This window comes from Melitaea cinxia, chromosome 22 (genome assembly GCF_905220565.1).
Source record: "Melitaea cinxia chromosome 22, ilMelCinx1.1, whole genome shotgun sequence".
In the NCBI taxonomy this organism is placed as follows: domain Eukaryota; kingdom Metazoa; phylum Arthropoda; class Insecta; order Lepidoptera; family Nymphalidae; genus Melitaea; species Melitaea cinxia.
In genome coordinates, this window is record NC_059415.1 from 10,961,814 (window position 1) to 10,978,518 (window position 16,705).

The 16,705-nt window shown below is 33.7% G+C and overlaps 1 protein-coding gene across 1 annotated transcript; it reads right to left on the bottom strand.

Annotated features, from left to right (window-relative positions):
• Nucleotides 1-6,191: 6,191 nt before the first annotated feature.
• On the bottom strand, nt 6,192-16,517 carry LOC123664620. The gene is made up of 9 exons (XM_045599137.1): nt 16,266-16,517; nt 15,842-16,012; nt 13,927-14,202; nt 11,885-12,058; nt 11,295-11,508; nt 10,262-10,374; nt 8,902-9,081; nt 8,199-8,358; nt 6,192-6,642 (listed from the first exon to the last, which is right to left on the bottom strand). The coding sequence occupies exons 1-9, from the start codon at nt 16,515-16,517 to the stop codon at nt 6,410-6,412; spliced, it is 1,773 nt and encodes a 590-aa protein (XP_045455093.1). The 3' UTR covers nt 6,192-6,409.
• Nucleotides 16,518-16,705: the final 188 nt, after the last annotated feature.

Below are 16,705 nucleotides of genomic sequence, written 5' to 3' on the forward strand. Positions count from 1 at the left end.
CTCTTGTTATCAATGACGTGAGCGCAATAAGGAAACAGAGCTGGTCAATTTGTGATGAGATTGCTCGACGTTGATAGTGCGAATGAATGTAAAGATTGGCTTTGACCTTTCGATTTGCTGCAAATGTGAGAATTGTAATGCTGTTGATGAGGATAGGATATTTTAAATTTATTTTTAGTATGAATGTTTACAAGAAGTTCTTTAGAAGTCATTACTTAACTCATAGGTTACAACGTGTTGTTATAGAGCCTATCTAGGGGTTCTGTGGTAATATTTCATATTAAATACTATCTGACAGACGTTGTCCTACTTTACGAACTGTCGAACGAATGAAGTTGAAATAGTCGTTTTCTGAAATGTTTCAATTGTATACGCCGTTTTCTCAATTTTTAAATCCATCAGATCCGTCCACAAAGTATAAAAAACCGAATGTTCATGAGTTTTGCTTTTACCAACACATATGCCATTCATTTTGATTTATATAGATATATCAGGTGACATGGCGAACGTCGTACAGCCATATTTTGTAATAAAAGTTTCGCGGTCATTAATCGAAATAAAATATAGCCTTTAAGTTGGACGAAGTTCCTTCTATTTGTTCTAAGTTTCATTAAAATTGGACCAGTAGAGGAGATCAGCCCAGACAAACACGAGATATATGTATATATTATCTTTTGACTTTGAGGACAACGTATTGTAAAACTTTATTTTCCATAATAATTTTTTATACAACTAGGTCGGCAAACAAGCGTACGGCTCACCTGATGGTATGCAAATACAGCCTATAGACACTTTCCTCACCACAGGTACACAGCACTGCTTGAAAGCAGGTCGAAGTACTTCTCCAGTCGGCTGCTCCAGATTTTGAGCTGGATATTTCATACTCTACCTCAGTTCAAAATTATATTTATTGATATGTGTTAAAAATAAACAAGGCATATAATAAACCGTTTTTATTGTCCTTAACCAACACCGGATTCCAACTTATCAAAACGATGTCCAAAATAGTATTAATTTAGTCATACCACGTTCTCACCTAACGGACTACGATAACCGCACACGATGAATAGCCGGAGCTGGCGTGTACAATTGTACACTTTTGTGAATTGTACATTTGTACATATAAATAATTATTTGCTTGGAAATGAAAAATAAAGCGATAATTACATCGACCAGTAATACAACGTGTGTAGACAAAAATAAGAGAAGTAAATAGGTATGGACTATTAGAGATTAGATTAGAAAAAGTAATTGTCAGATCGCGATTAAATTTAATTGAGAAAAAGATTTAAACGAAGAAAGGATCATCAAAATTAATTTACTCATTTATTGCTAATGTATTACTGTTATAATTATTAGTGGAAACTTGTTTGAAAAATGTGTTAGTGGTATGTTGTGTATGAATGTACTATTGATTTTGTTTGTTTCCTAATAAAAAAAAAAAAAAAACAAAAAACAAATTCGCTATACAAAGTATAAAGTTACCAGGTACCCACACATTAAAATATACAGTCAAATTAAAAACATAATCCTTTTTTGAAATCGGTTAAAAGTTAAATTATTACAATGTGTAAATTTTGTAAGCTTCTGAACTTTTATTATTATATTTTTCACATGTAAAAAAAAAAATATGGAGTGTGATTGGTAGATGGACATACATGTATATGACACCCAGAAGTTGCGAGTAGGAGTGACGTGAGAGTTAAAACTTCTACTCTGGAATAGAAAATGTCGACTGAGGAAACGTTAGCACTGAGTGACATCCCTCTTAATATTATAAATGTGAATGTAAGTTTGTTTGTTGCGCTTTCACGTGAAAACTACTTAACTGATCATCATGAAACTTTGTACAGATATTCTTGGAGGTATTGGAAGTAACATAGGATACTTTTTACTAAAAAAAAAAAAAAACAATGCGAGCGAAGCCGCGGCTAATATGTTTTAATTTAACGTGGAAAATGGAACAGAATCTTGCAATTCATATAAGGAAATATCCTGCTCAAAATTTGCAGCGGCTCTACCGGGGCAGTATCTCAACCTTACAGAAGATCACAGCCAAATAACACTGTTCTCAAGTAAGTAGTGTTGTATTCCTGTGGTGAGTTAGGTGGCTAGGTCTACTCGGGGTAGGGTTCACAACGTCCGGGGGGAGGTGGCGAATGCTAACGCGACCCCATCTCGACCCATCCAGGCGGACGACTGCTCACACGTGGTGGTTTTTTAGTTAGTAGGAGTCTGACAATCTGACGCCCCCGAACCGGAGGGTATCCATGATGGATTTTCCCCACATAAAAAAAGGGTTGACAACGTGCTTGCGATGCTTCCGGTGTTACAGGCGTCTATAGGCTATGGTAACGATTGGGTGGGCCGTATACTTGTTAGCCAAAATCAAAATCGAAAATATCTTTATTCAAATATGCTTCAAAAGCATCTTCGAAAATTAAAAGCATTAAAAAAAATTGTGTTTGCTCGCAAACGAAAAAAAACCGACTTCAATTACATCGACGAGTAATACAACGTAGATCGACGAAAAATAGTCAAGTAACTACGCGTTATCAAAGATTACTCAAAAAATGGTTATCAGATCTCAATAAAATTAATATGTGACCACATGACAAACATCAGCTTTCGATTAAATAAAAAATTATTAAAATCGGTACACCCAGTAAAAAGTTATTGCGGATTTTCAAGAGTTTCCCTCGATTTCTCTGGGATCCCATCATCAGATCCTGGTGTCCTTATCATAGTACTAAACTAGGGATATCTTCTTTCCAACAAAAAAAGAATTATCAAAATCGGTACATACAGTAGAAAGTAATGCGGTATAATACAACGTAGGTCGACGAAAAAAGCGTCAAGTAAAAACGCATTATTAGATATAACTCGAAAAGTAGTTGTTAGATCTCAAATAAATTTAAATGGGACCAATTGACATACACCACTACTGATACCATATTGATATAACATACGTAAAAAACAAATACAGTCGAATTGAGAACCTCCTCCTTTTTTGGAAGTCGGTTAATGAGAACCTCCTCCTTTTTTGGAAGTCGGAAGTGAAGCAATCACCGCTTCAGAATGCAGATTTATCAGAGAAAAATCGGTAAGAAACTCCGCAGTTACTCTTTGTCAAAAAAAGAACATAGTAATACAAAAAAAAAAAAAAAATTAGAATAGCACCTTCCTTTATGGGAAGTCCACTTCCTGTTCCATAACTTCCATACACTTTGGTCTGAGACCAAATAAAGCCGTTTCCACGCTATGTTGTAAAGCAATAAATAACTAATTAATCTCATTTAAAATGCCCTTAAGTCACGAATAGTTAACTTCCGTGTGAGATTCGCAGATTACTAGGACCTTAACAGTTAGGGTTATATTAGCTGATATCGGGGGTTAATGACCTCGCCCTCTGTCAATTGGACACAGAAGTGTATGGAATAGACATAAGTATTTACTTTGATTTGCAACATTATTAAAATGGGTTATGAATTACCTAATCTTACATATTATTTATTAAGTAGTTTGCAAACTACTGTTATTTTTTTTAAGGGTCTCCGCTAAAAATTCAATGATATAGAACAGAAAAATGTAAATCTGTTCTTTTTATCGCCTCGAATAAAGGGTCATTATTTGAAAAGTCATTTTTAATAGAGCCTTAATTTTATTCCTTATATTTGATTTTTCTTTTCACTTGTGTTTATGTTTATGTTATATTCGTTCTTATAACATATAACATCATTACAAATTTTACTAAAATTTAAAGAACTTTTTATTTTTAAATAAAAAAATACAATAAAAAAAAAATAACGAATTATAATAACATCGACTCCATATGACCAATGTCCTAACAATATACTCCACACAAGGTCTACGAATGCTCATTACTGTGTCCATATTGGCTCTGTGGTTATCTCAGACCGTACACGACTTATAGCCTTAGTGGTTCAGACCTAAATACCATCGGGAGTAGACTATAGAACTGACTTAATAATACATTTTTTTCCATTCATATATTTGTATTGATGGTTTTACTATAAATATATATATATATATATATATATATTGCTATGCTATAGTGACCTGGTCAACTGTGTCGCAGGACTGATGGCCGTGACTTGGAAAACGCAGTGTGGAGCAGCGTCCTCCGGCCCGCTGGACCGACAATCTACGTAAGATTGCCGGTGTAGGCTGGATGAGGATTGCGGGAAACCTGGATGTCTGGTGCGAACTAGTCCAGGCCTATGTCCAATAGTGGATTGCAATAGACTGAGCTAACTAACTGTACTCCCGTGCTTAGAATTAGACCAAATCACCAAAAAATAGTTAACTAACCTTGTACCTCAGCATGGGAGTAGACCACTGGGTATATAATTTATAACTAAGTCAACAAAACTTTCATTCAATTTTTTTCAAAGTGTAGTTATTTTTGATTTCGATTTCAATAGTGCCACAATAACACGGATGATATATATGATTTAAATAATATATTGTGTGTGTGTGTGTGTGTGTGTGTAACTCTCACTGCTGGGCATAGACCTCTTCTCCTATAAAGGAGCTGGGTTGACGCTTAACTTTTCTCGCTCCTTTAATAAACTTTTTTGTTTTTATACAACTAGGTCATCAAACAAGCGTACAGCTCAGCTGATGGTAAGCGATTACCGTAGCGTACAGACTTGCAACACCAGAATCATCCCAAGAGCGTTGACGACCCTACCCACATCCTCTCTGGTCACTGACTCACCACAGGAAAACAACACTGCTTGAAAGCAGTATTTAGCTGTGGTCTTCTGTAAGGTCGAGGTACTTTGAAAAACTTTTTGGGCCTACCCCGTCCTTGTTACATATTCACATTTAAGAGACTCCTACCTGACGTCACATATTTTGCATTTTACACAAATAAATTATTGTTTATTAAATTAATACATCAGATATTGTTTTGTACTAGAAGCCCGGACAGACTTCGTTCTGTTAAAAGTTCATATTAACGATTATTTTTTTTATTTATTTTTTTTCTTTTGATTTAAAACCTTCCGTGAGCATAATAAAAAAATAAAAAAAATGCCGAACTGGTCGAGCCATTCTCGAGATGCGTTTAGCAACATTCATTTTTATTTAAGTATATAGATTCTTTTTAAAATATTTTTGAATAATATTTTCATAAACAACGTAGTCAGTGAGTTACTCCATAAAAAGTTCTTAAAAAACAACACAATTTTTTTTACTAAACAATGTATTTTAACTTTTCCTTTTCAGTAATTCAGTCATGTAATAAACAAAAAGACGGACAGTCGCGTTGCAGTTAATCATTCAAACAACATTTTTTTATTAAAATTTTCCATACACAGTTATTTCTAAATAAAAAATTACCAGCGCCATCTGTCAGCGTTTTTATGTATTAAAGAGTTGTTCTTTTCGCAATCATTACTTATTCAATGTAGTTCTAAGTATAGCTTATAGATGGCGCTATATAAGAATAACCTATAGGGTCTTTCGTGTTGGATGATGTTGTCTATTTTATTTTTATTTGAAATAATTGTGTTTGCTCGCAAACGAAAAAAAACCGACTTCAATTACATGGACGAGTAATACAACGTGGATCGACGAAAAAATAGTCAAGTAACTACGCGTTATCAAAGATTACTCAAAAAGTAGTTATCAGATCTCGATAAAATTTATATGTGACCACATGATAAACACCAGCTTTCGATTAAATCAAAAATTATCAAAATCGGTATATCCATTAATAAGTTATTGCGGATTTTCGAGAGTTTCCCTCGATTTCTCTGGGATCCTATCATCAGATCCTGGTTTTCTTATCATGGTACCAAACTAGGGATATTCTCTTTCCAACAAAAAAAGAATTATCAAAATCGGTATATCTAGTAGAAAGTTATGCGGTATAATACAACGTAGGTCGACGAAAAAAGCGTCAAGTAAAAACGCATTATTAGATATAACTCGAAAATTAGTTGTTAGATCTCAAATAAATTTAAATGGGACCAATTGACACACACCACCTTTCGATTAAAAGAACATTTGTCGAAATCGCTCCACCCAGTCAAAAGTTCTGATGTAACATACATAAAAAAAAAAAAAACACTCGAATTGAGAACCTCCTCATTTTTTGGAAGTCGGTTAAAAAGGAACTTGTTTCACTGGTTGTTGATAATTATATTTGATAAATGATGGTATCCAACAGATAAAGGTTTAATACGTGCTTTTCTTTTACAAAATTGAATTCCAATTTATTTATAGATTATTTCTATTCGTTATTTTGAACCTAGAAGATGTACATTATAAATCGTGGAAAAAAGGGCTATTCTACCTTTTACTGATAAAGTCAATCTATCCCTAACTTAAGTGTAGGATAAACTTAACCACAATGAGTGAAATATCGGTCTACAATGTATTAATTTCTCTCATTTTCCAAGTATGCGTCAATCCACGTTCTATATTTCTCAACATCTGTGAAAACGACGTATTTCGTCGGATCGCATATGGACACGTCTGTTCTCGCCACTGTCATAGATACAATACCGCGAACGTACCAAGCGCCAGTTGTATTAGCATTCTCATCTTGTTTTTTATCAGGAACAAAAACCTGGAATGCACTTCCGCTGTCACCATTACAGGCTGACGTACCTGCAATAAAAATATATGAAGCATGTGTTATTATTAATATTAAATTATTAAAAAAAAATGATGACGTCGCAACAGTCACAGCAGATAGTAAATACATATTCCAACGTCAAAAAAGTACCTAATCTAATATACTCGTATAAAATTCTCGGGTCGCGATGTTTGTAGTTAAACTCCTCCGAAACGGCTTGACCGATTCTCATGAAGTTTTGTGTGCATATTGGGTAGGTCTGAGAATCGTACAACATCTATTTTTCATACCCCTGAGTTATAAGGGTGGGGGGGATTAAGAGGCTTTATAACATATATGGTAAAACAACGTTTCCCGGGTTAGCTACTAACGATATATTATACTCCCTGAGTTCTATATTTACAAACTAATTTATAACAAAACACTTATCTCCTTTTAATTAATGCCTGTATGACAAAGTAACTTGTTTAATTATATTGATTATTATTCTTTATCTTCTCTTTGGTATTGTTATTGTTTTTGATGTTATTTTTTGATGTACTATAAAAACAAATACAATCTTTTGCAGAGGTTATTTCCAAATCTAAATTTATATATTATAAACCTGAAAAGTTTGTTCGTTTATTTGTTTAAGTGTGCTACTGGTTTGAATAGAAAAATCATTTTTGTGTTGGATAGCCCATTTACCGAAGAAGACCGTAGGCTATTTTCTCATATTATCGCACGTGAAACTGAGGGGGACACCTAGTTACTGATAGTTAGCGGATGCAAAATATCAGTATTAACGTTGCTATAACGGTAACAGCACTGGTTTTTGGTTGTTGTGCTGGCGGTTGCGGGCTCGATCCTCGCACATGACAAATATTTGTATTGGCCAAACAGATATTTGTCGTGTTCTGGGTGTTTAAACAGCCCTTGTGCGTCTCTACCGTTTCTCTCGCTTCAGCCTGTAATATCCCACTACTGGGCATAGGCCTTGTTCCCCATGTAGGAGGAGGATCAAAGCCTAATCCACCACGCTGCTCAAATGGGGGTTCGCGTATATATTCCCTACTATGAGTAACGATCGCTATCAGGTGTACATGATAATAACCTGGACCGACGGCTTAACGTGCTCTCTGAGCCTCAGAGAGCTCATTAAGCCCTTGACAATTTATTTTGATTCAAAGTAAAGACAATTGATGTAATATATAAAGGTATAATTAACATTTGTAAAATATCATTGAATCACTCATCTGCGAGATACAACGAAAGTTACTCGTGTGCTTTGATGACATTTTTTTTGCAGAATTGGTAATGATGTAGCCTGAAACTTTGAGACATGTTTGCTGACTTTTAAAAGGCGATTCTTAACATGGATAAGAGTTGAAGGAGTCCTTTCTATTAGACCAGTTGTTCATTTAGTTTTGGCTATATTATAGACATATAAGCTACGTGGTAGCTTATCAAGGTCATGAAAATGCGTCGTTGATTACGATCAGTGTACATTTACTTAAATTTTTACGGCTTTCACGCCCACTATTAACGAATTTACTTATATGGAATGGAACGTATCATGATTGTCATTTTAAAATTTAATAAACTATACCGTTTTGATATCCAGCGCAGAACTTTTTGCCATTTATTAGAGCGTTTGCGTAAAAAAGAGGGTAACTCTTGATACAAGTATTTTCAGAAATCATTGGCATTTTCGATTGGCGTAATTGAGGAGATAACGAGTTGCTACTATCGAATCCCCAACCGACAACCTAAAAAAGGGTAAAAGTATCGTAAATATAATTTGATTGGCGTTTGGCACAGAGAAGAGAGAGAACTTGGAAAGTATATTAACCTTACATAAGATTATGGTTATATAATGCTGTTCTCAAGTATATATTGTGTTAATGTGGTAAGTAAGGTGAGCTCCTAGGATCGGTAAAGGGCTCGTGATGCTCCTGGTGTTCACGATCTAGGCTTTGGTACCTAACCGGTCACTGTTTGGTGGACCGTACGCTTGTTTATCACGCTGGTTGTGTAAAAACTTATTGTTTTTTTTAATTTGTATGTGATCTTTATGATCAGGGTAAGTATTTTGAACATTACTACGTATGTTTGCGGGATTCGGATAAGTTTTGCCCAGTTGCCTAATATCTCCCTCTAGAGTTGTTAAAGACCTTGTTACCCAATAACCTAAATCAGTTATATTTAAAAAGTCACCAATCTATTTTTTTTTTAGCTTTTACCTCTGCCATTTCAAAACTCAGAGCACAAATTTTATCAAACTTTACTTCAAAGCCTAATATAACACTTACCGTTCCAAAAACTGTTCCCGCAGTCACGGTACCTTCATTATCACTATCGGCATTACTGAACCACAAACAAGCCGGCTTAACGAAATCAGTAAAAACAGCTTCAGACTTCAATTTGAGGAGAGCTATATCGTTGTTCAAAGACTTGTAATCGAATTTCTCGTGTAGTATTATTTTGTGGACCTATAAAATGTAGCATTGAAACTAAAAATGTATGTGTAATCTGAATTTTGAAGATTTATAAATGTAACATTGATTTAAACCCTGAAGTAATTTTAGCTTCGAAAAGCTTGATAACTATTGTCTTATTTTCGTTATAGGTTAAAAATTAAGTGTGATGAAAAAATACATTCTAAAATTAATTCTGTTTCAAACATTGACAAAACAAAATAGCTACTTGAAAAAAAATGCATAATGGGAAGATATTTAAACGTAAATAGCATCCTATTGTGTTTAAATCGAAGGAAAACCGCAATAGATCTAAAATAATGTTATTTAATTATATAAATAACAAACAGCTGTGCCCGCGACTTCGTCCGCGTGGAATTTAAAAATAATTATTGTTCAGTTCGCAGAGTTACAAAATGAATATATTTCTAAAATAAAAGTCTATGTTACTCCTTATTACATCAGCTATCTGCCAGTAAAAGTCCCGTCAAAATCGGTCTAGCCGTTTCAGAGATTAGCTGGAACTAACAGACAGACAGACGGACAAAAATTGTAAAAAATGCTATTTTGGTACCGTGTATACATACATCCATATGTATTTCCTAAAAATTGGTTATTGTAATATTACAGACATTCAGACAGACATTCCAATTTTATTCATTTGTATAGATAAGCCCAATACACACACTGGCACGTAATCATTTAGAAGATTTTGGCCTTGTGTTTGAATTGTCTTAGACAACATTGTATTTAAAATTTTCACTGGTTCAAATACAAAAATTGATTACTATCATTAAAAATTGTTGAGATTGGGCACAGCTGGAAATATCTTACGTAAAATTTAAAGCGGCACGGCTTGTAATCTCAGTCTTACAGAATCTGACAGATCTTAGCCAAATAATACTGGTCCCGGTTAGTGTTGCACTCTTATGGTGAATAAGGTAGCAAGAGATTCTGGCAAGAGCTGTTATTACAGCGGAGTAGGGTCACGCTGTTGCGGGCATCCAATGGCTATAAAACTAACCGCCTACTATCAAGTCGTCTGTACGCTGCCACTGATGTGATATAAAAATATTAAGTCACTTAAAATCTGCGTAGTGGATACAGTCACTGCGTTTTTTACAAACTAGTAAATTAATATGGGCTCTAACAATAATTTTGAAAGTATTACAAGAAATTAAGAACTTTCACATACCAGTCTTTCTTGTGTGTCAGCGTCATCTCCAAATAAATTATATTTCCCAAGGACAATATTTAAAAAACTGGTTTTTATAGGAACTCCTCTTGTTGTTGAAGCACAATGAGCAACTGTTTAGAAACAAATGTTATTGAAAATTATTGGTCAATTTTGAAAATTCATAAATATTTCAAATTAAAATGTAATTTCGAATTACATACATAACCTTATAAAAAATATCTAACAAAAATAAAAGTCACTTCCCAAGTCAAGCGTCCGTAAAGAAGTTTTATTCAAAAATATTATATACCAAGTAGTCTGTTCCCAAAATAAGCAGCGAAATGTTTTTTTAAAGGTAACAGCTGAACCATATTACTAAATAGTATTTTTTCCGATATATATACATACATAGAAATGATATGTAGCTAAGTCTAGCTGTATTAATATTTTTTTTATATTTCATTAATTCATTTTTAAGTTTCAAGGTGGTAGTGGAACTTTGTTATCCCTTAATCACCTCTTACGACAACCACGGGAAGAGAGGGGGTGGCTGTATTCTTTACTACCGTAGCCACACAGCGAATATACGAGTATATAAATAAAAATAAATAATTCATCTAGACTTAGGCGGGAATTGAAACCATAGCCACCGGTACAGAAAGCAGGGCCGCCTGCCAATGCGCTAGTAAAATCGTTCGGAATATATTTTGTTATTTGTAAAAATACCTTTAAATTTGTTTATATTGTATTTAATGCAAATATATATTTTTTTATGTCACTAGGTCGGCAAACAAGCGTACGGCTCACCTGATGGTAAGCGATTACCGTAGCTTATAGACACCTGCAACACCAGAAGCATCGCAAGCGCGTTGCCGACCCAATCCCCAATCCCCCCAGCAGATGAGAGGAAAGGGATTTTGAGGATGTTGTTGAAAAGTCATGTAAAAGATTGTCTTAGAATTTTTTTAAGTATCAAATTCAACTCTATGTTGCATCATGAAGAATGTAAAAAACAATCTTATTGAACATAAAAGATGAAAAACACAATTACTAGTTAATATGTAATTCTTCGATATCAATGTCCCGCCACAGCTATATTTCAAAAGAGTCCTTTCTAGCCTGTAAATAGCTGCATGCCACGGCCAGTCTCCTGGCTTTGTGCTGGCACCATTGACAATTAATTCAGTATGGTCCACAGTACGTCTTCCACAAGTGCTGTGTGGTCCTTTGTCTATAGTCTCTGCTATGTATTCTTCTAGATATCCCTAAAATACTTGTTTATATAAATTATCTGGTTTTAAACTTATTTTATTTTGGCACAATCCAATAATTATAGTTGTCTAAAAAAAATTGACACCCAGCAAATTTTTTTTATAGGATTCGTTCATCAAAATTACTAGGAGATTGATTTAAAATGGCCACTCTATTATACGAAAAACATTTTTTGTAATAACGTAACACCAGAATTTTCATTTTTATTTTAGCTTTACATCTTTTGCTTTAATATTCTGCGCGTAGTAGTTTTAAATTGGTGATAGAAATTGGCTCCAAACGAAAAGTTCATTGCTTGCTAAGTAAGAATCTCGATTATATTTGTCAACTATGTCCAAAGTTCAAAACATGATAAAATTTAAAACTTACCACATTGGGCTCATTGCAGACTTCTTCATCGTTAATAGTTATACTTTCGAAGTAAGGATTGGTTCCAGGCACAAGTCCTTTCACAATGAATCCAAATCCAACGCTTTCAGTTTTAAATCGTAATGTAAGTACTTCATCAACACTTACGAAAATTTTCGTAAATCTTTCATTTTTCTAAAATATTTTAGTAAGTAATTTACAAATTGGAAGCACAGTAGAAAGTGTCCTGCTCAAAATCTGGAACCTCTACATGTTGCTACTGCGTTGAGTAAGTTGACTCCTAAGGATAGTCGAAGGTAGGATCAGTAATACGCTTGTGATGGTTCTACTGATGGTTGTTATTGGCTACGGTAGCCTTTTATATCCACCCGAAGGTGACCAGGTGAGTCGAAGGTACGCTTGTTTGCCAGCACAGTGATATAAAAACACTTTTTTTATAGAACTAATGCCCCTCAACTCAAGCCCCTCAACAAACAAACAACAAACTCAAGCCCCTCTGGTCATCTTACTCACCACAGGCAAACAACAGTGCTTGAAAGCAGTATAATTCAGCTGTGATTTTCTGTAAGGTCAGGGTACTTCCCCAGTTGAGCTATTCCAGATTTTGAGCAGGATATTTCCTGGTGTGCTTATCTCAGTTTACACGTATGACAAATACGATAATTTTATGTAGTTACGCAAATGTTGTGTATAAAAACTTTTTTTTATTATGCGTTAAAATAGATAAGGTAATTTCTAAAAGATAACACTTTAATTGAATAATATATATAGCTAATGATATAAATTAATTTATATAACCATCTACAATATAAGAATATATATATATTTTACATTTATTACATTAAACTAAAAAAAAAACCTTAAGTATATATATATATATATATATATATATATATATATGTGCTGTGTGGCTACGGCACTAAAGAATTTAGCCACCCCGTCTCTTCCCGTGGGTGTCGTAAGAGGCGACTAAGGGATAACAAGCTTCCACAACCACCTTGGAACTTAAGAAGCCGACCGATGGCGGGATAACCATCCAACTGCTGGCTTTGAAATACACAGGCCGAAGACGGGCAGCAGCGTCTTCGGTGCGACAAAGCCAGTACTGCGGTCACCAACCCGCCTGCCCAGCGTGGTGACTATGGGCAAAACACATGAGTTCACGTTATTTTTGGCGTAAACTTGTGGAGGCCTATGTCCAACAGTGGACTGTATAGGCTGTAATGATGATATATATATATACATAATATAATAACAAAAAATATTATTAAAAGGAGTCCCTTTAGGCAAGGTTCCGAAGATAATGGCAGCGTTCCCCCTTTGGATAGCTAGACTAATTCTTTGTCCGAAGTAGCTGCCAGCTCTTCGGTCTCCTGTGACGTCGAATAACCTTTTTGCTATTTCCTTAAATAGTGTTATGGCACTAGGACCCCACGGACCAAGGGTCTCGACACCGAATAGGATAAAATCATTTTCGGAGCCTAGACCCCTGTATTTGTCTGCTATATCTAAAAAATATTCAATTAAAGTGTTATCTTTTAGAAATTACGTAATTAATATTACAAATTAAATAATTAAAAAGTTGAATTTTCCAAATAATTACTATAAGAGTATGTACATAACTTATTATTGTATATTGTTATGTGTCACGACTGTAAACTGTGTGAATAAAATTAGAAAATATATTTTGGATTTTTAAGATCTTATATTACCTCTTTGTTGCCATATGCCTATCTGTTATTGTGGAACTTCGAATTTTCTGAATTACGTGTTAAAATTTTATTTATTACATATTTTTTTTCCAAAGTAATAAAGATATATTCTGTCTGTATTTTCAGTAACTACTTCATTAGTTGATATGTAATATATTGTGATATTTTGAAGTTAAGATAATTGCCTTGATCACGTTTGTTAAACGAGATAACAATGTTAATACAATTTTATACCTACTGACTAGATAACATATATTATTTCCAGACTACTTAAGTACCCTTCCGACAGGGAAACACCAGTGTTAAAGCAAAAATAAAATATTAACTTACCCCTCCGAGACTGTGAAATACATTGACATCAGAATCGAATGACAAATTTAAGACGGAACCCTCGGCAAAATATCTGTTCATTAGAACGTAGTACCTATTCTTTTCTCTTGGAGGTAGACCTGGGTCAAACCAAGTGACTATATCACTGGAGTCGTGACAAGGATGTTCAGTGAGCAAAGGGATATTACCGATTGGATCAAAGTCTTCTTCATTATCGTCCATATTATTTTCAGCATCACCTCGAACTGCTAGGAATATTAAAATTAAGGCCCGTAGCTTCATTATTTATAGGCCCTATTCCACTTTTAGTAATATTTTTATATAAAATATTTTTATTTGTTACATAATATGTATTTATATACAGTGACGATTAGGACTTAAGAGTTGAGACGTATTATTAAGAGTAAAATTGTTGATGAAATATTTATGTGTTCTAAACAATGTAGAATACTGCTACATTGTTGATCTTAATTGAATAATTAACCACAATGTTAGATATGACGAGCCTTGGTTCGTGATTCATATGGAATATTGCTGACAAGGAAAATGTATTGAAAATATTTTGTTCTTAAAGATATTATTAATTTAATTATATTATTATTATTGATTGATATTTACTGACAGTAAATCGAATTTTGAATTTTTGGTTCCTTGTTGTTTTTTTCAAATTACATATTACACTTTGAGGAAATCATATATTACTAGCTATTGAAAATATTTGAAACAATTATAGTTACAACAATGGTCCTAAAAGTGAGCCCTGAGCTATGCCACTTGAAGTTTAATTGTTTACTTCTATTACTATTTACTTCATATATTGTCTTATTAGTAAAAATTTTATAGTAATTGAAGATCTCTGATTATAAAAAATTACTATTTTTACCACGCTTTTATTAGCTTGGGTTGTATGTATGTATGTAATGGAATCTTTGAGCATAATTTTCACCAATTTCCAGAAGTTTGATTAATTTGCAACTTTGCACACGTATCAAGGACCGATGACAATGCAATGATTCAATAACAGTTTCCCAATATCCTTATTAGAACCGCCAGGATTAATAAATTCTTTCGTGGATCCTCTGTAAGGAAGTAAGAAAGATAAAGCTAGCGCGCGATCTGCGCATGCCTGCAGTTTCGGACTTACTATTTCGCTCGGGCACTTGCACTGGTTTTTTAGTTTTTTTAAACTATAATTTTTATTTCCACTCTTTTGTTAGAAATGACACAAGCCACAAATTATGTTTATTACTTTGACTTCTTACACACTATCGGTAACCGAACACTAACACGAGTGAATATCGTGCAATTTTACACGAACTGTAGCTCGGATTTGATCTTCCGTGAGTTATTCTTAATTAAAACTGAGATGGAGATTCTTATTAACATATGCGTCAAGGAAACCCTAAAATAAAGAAAGTAATTAATTTTTGAACTAAGTCATATACGAGACTAGGAAAAGTAGAACTTGTGGTACCAAAACTAAATAAGATACATTCATAGTTCGGACTTTACTTTATTTTATGGAGTAGTGCTTCCCTCCCTAAAGTAAGGGAACTAAGAAGGCATTCACAAGAGGCGATAAGAATGTTTTTCGAATAAGTTTTAATGGAAAGTATAAAATATATTTTAATTATGATACAATACGTTGAGAATTTTTTTACTCTACGTTACAACAATTTTATTTTTGCATTTTATTTATTAATTTGAGATTCTTTTTCGGAAAGATTACATGGGCTTTACTGCCTCTTCCCTACATTCCTAGGAAAATCTAACCTGCTTACGCTGCTGGATACAATTTTGCTTTGTTATAGGTATTAATTTCCATGTATACCAACAGCATTTATAGCTAATCATCATAGTACGTGTTTTTGGATAATAGTTTTTTGCGAATTTCTTTACAAAAAAAAAAACTTACCGCGAACGGTTCACTGCAATATTCGACCATGTCAATAACTAGACTAGTAATGTAAGGAACTTTGTTAGTGGTCAGTCCTTTAACAGTAAAACCGATACCTTGTTTATCTTTTAAAAACTTCATTACATAGCTCTTAGATTCACGACTGATTTCTGCAGCCTCTTTGTCATTCTAAAAACAAATGAACGCTATATAAATCACATGAGTAATTAGTTGTATCAAATCCAAATTACTGCAATAAAAGAAAAGCAAATTATATAAATCAGCTGTTTCTATGTTGATGTCTAGTAAATAAATAAATTGCTGATCTCAATTTTCGTGCCTAGCAACACATCAGTAATTCATTTTTATGTGGGTATACAAGATAGGTACAAAGTGAACATAAATATTATAAAACTTTTAGTATAAAAATCATTTTACTCACTAAAGTAACGCTCGCGTCTCCATTAAAGGTTACATGAATTATAGAATCCGGGTAGAAATTTCTGTTTATAAAAATTAAATATTCATTATTATCTTCAGGATTAAGACCAGGTGTGAAAGACGCGCCAATCTCTTTAGATCCTTGACATGGGTAAGCTCTGAGGAGTGGATTCCCAAATTTAACTTCAGGTAAAGAATTTCCACTTATGACAATGACTGCTAAAACTATAACGATTTTAAGTTTATCATTCATTGTCCCACGTTACTAAGACCTCTTGATGATACAACGTTATTCACTAGAAAAATAATTATTGTTTTTGTAACAAAGATATAAACGGTACGATAAAATAGCGTGAAAAATTCTCGGTATAAAAGTAATGAGATTTATTTTATGGGTATTTTACGCTAGTGTAATGTAATGGCCTGTAAATATCATACTAT

What these genes read in the sequence shown, in the direction of transcription:
- LOC123664620 (XM_045599137.1), bottom strand. Translation starts at nt 16,517, where the DNA reads ATGAATGATAAACTTAAAATCGTTATAGTTTTAGCAGTCATTGTCATA. An exon ending in TATTTCACAGTCTCGGAGGG is followed by an intron (nt 12,059 to 13,926) that starts GTAAGTTAATAT and finishes AAAATATTTTAG; the next exon opens with AAAAATGAAAGATTTACGAA. An exon ending in TCTGCAATGAGCCCAATGTG is followed by an intron (nt 11,509 to 11,884) that starts GTAAGTTTTAAA and finishes CAAGTATTTTAG; the next exon opens with GGATATCTAGAAGAATACAT.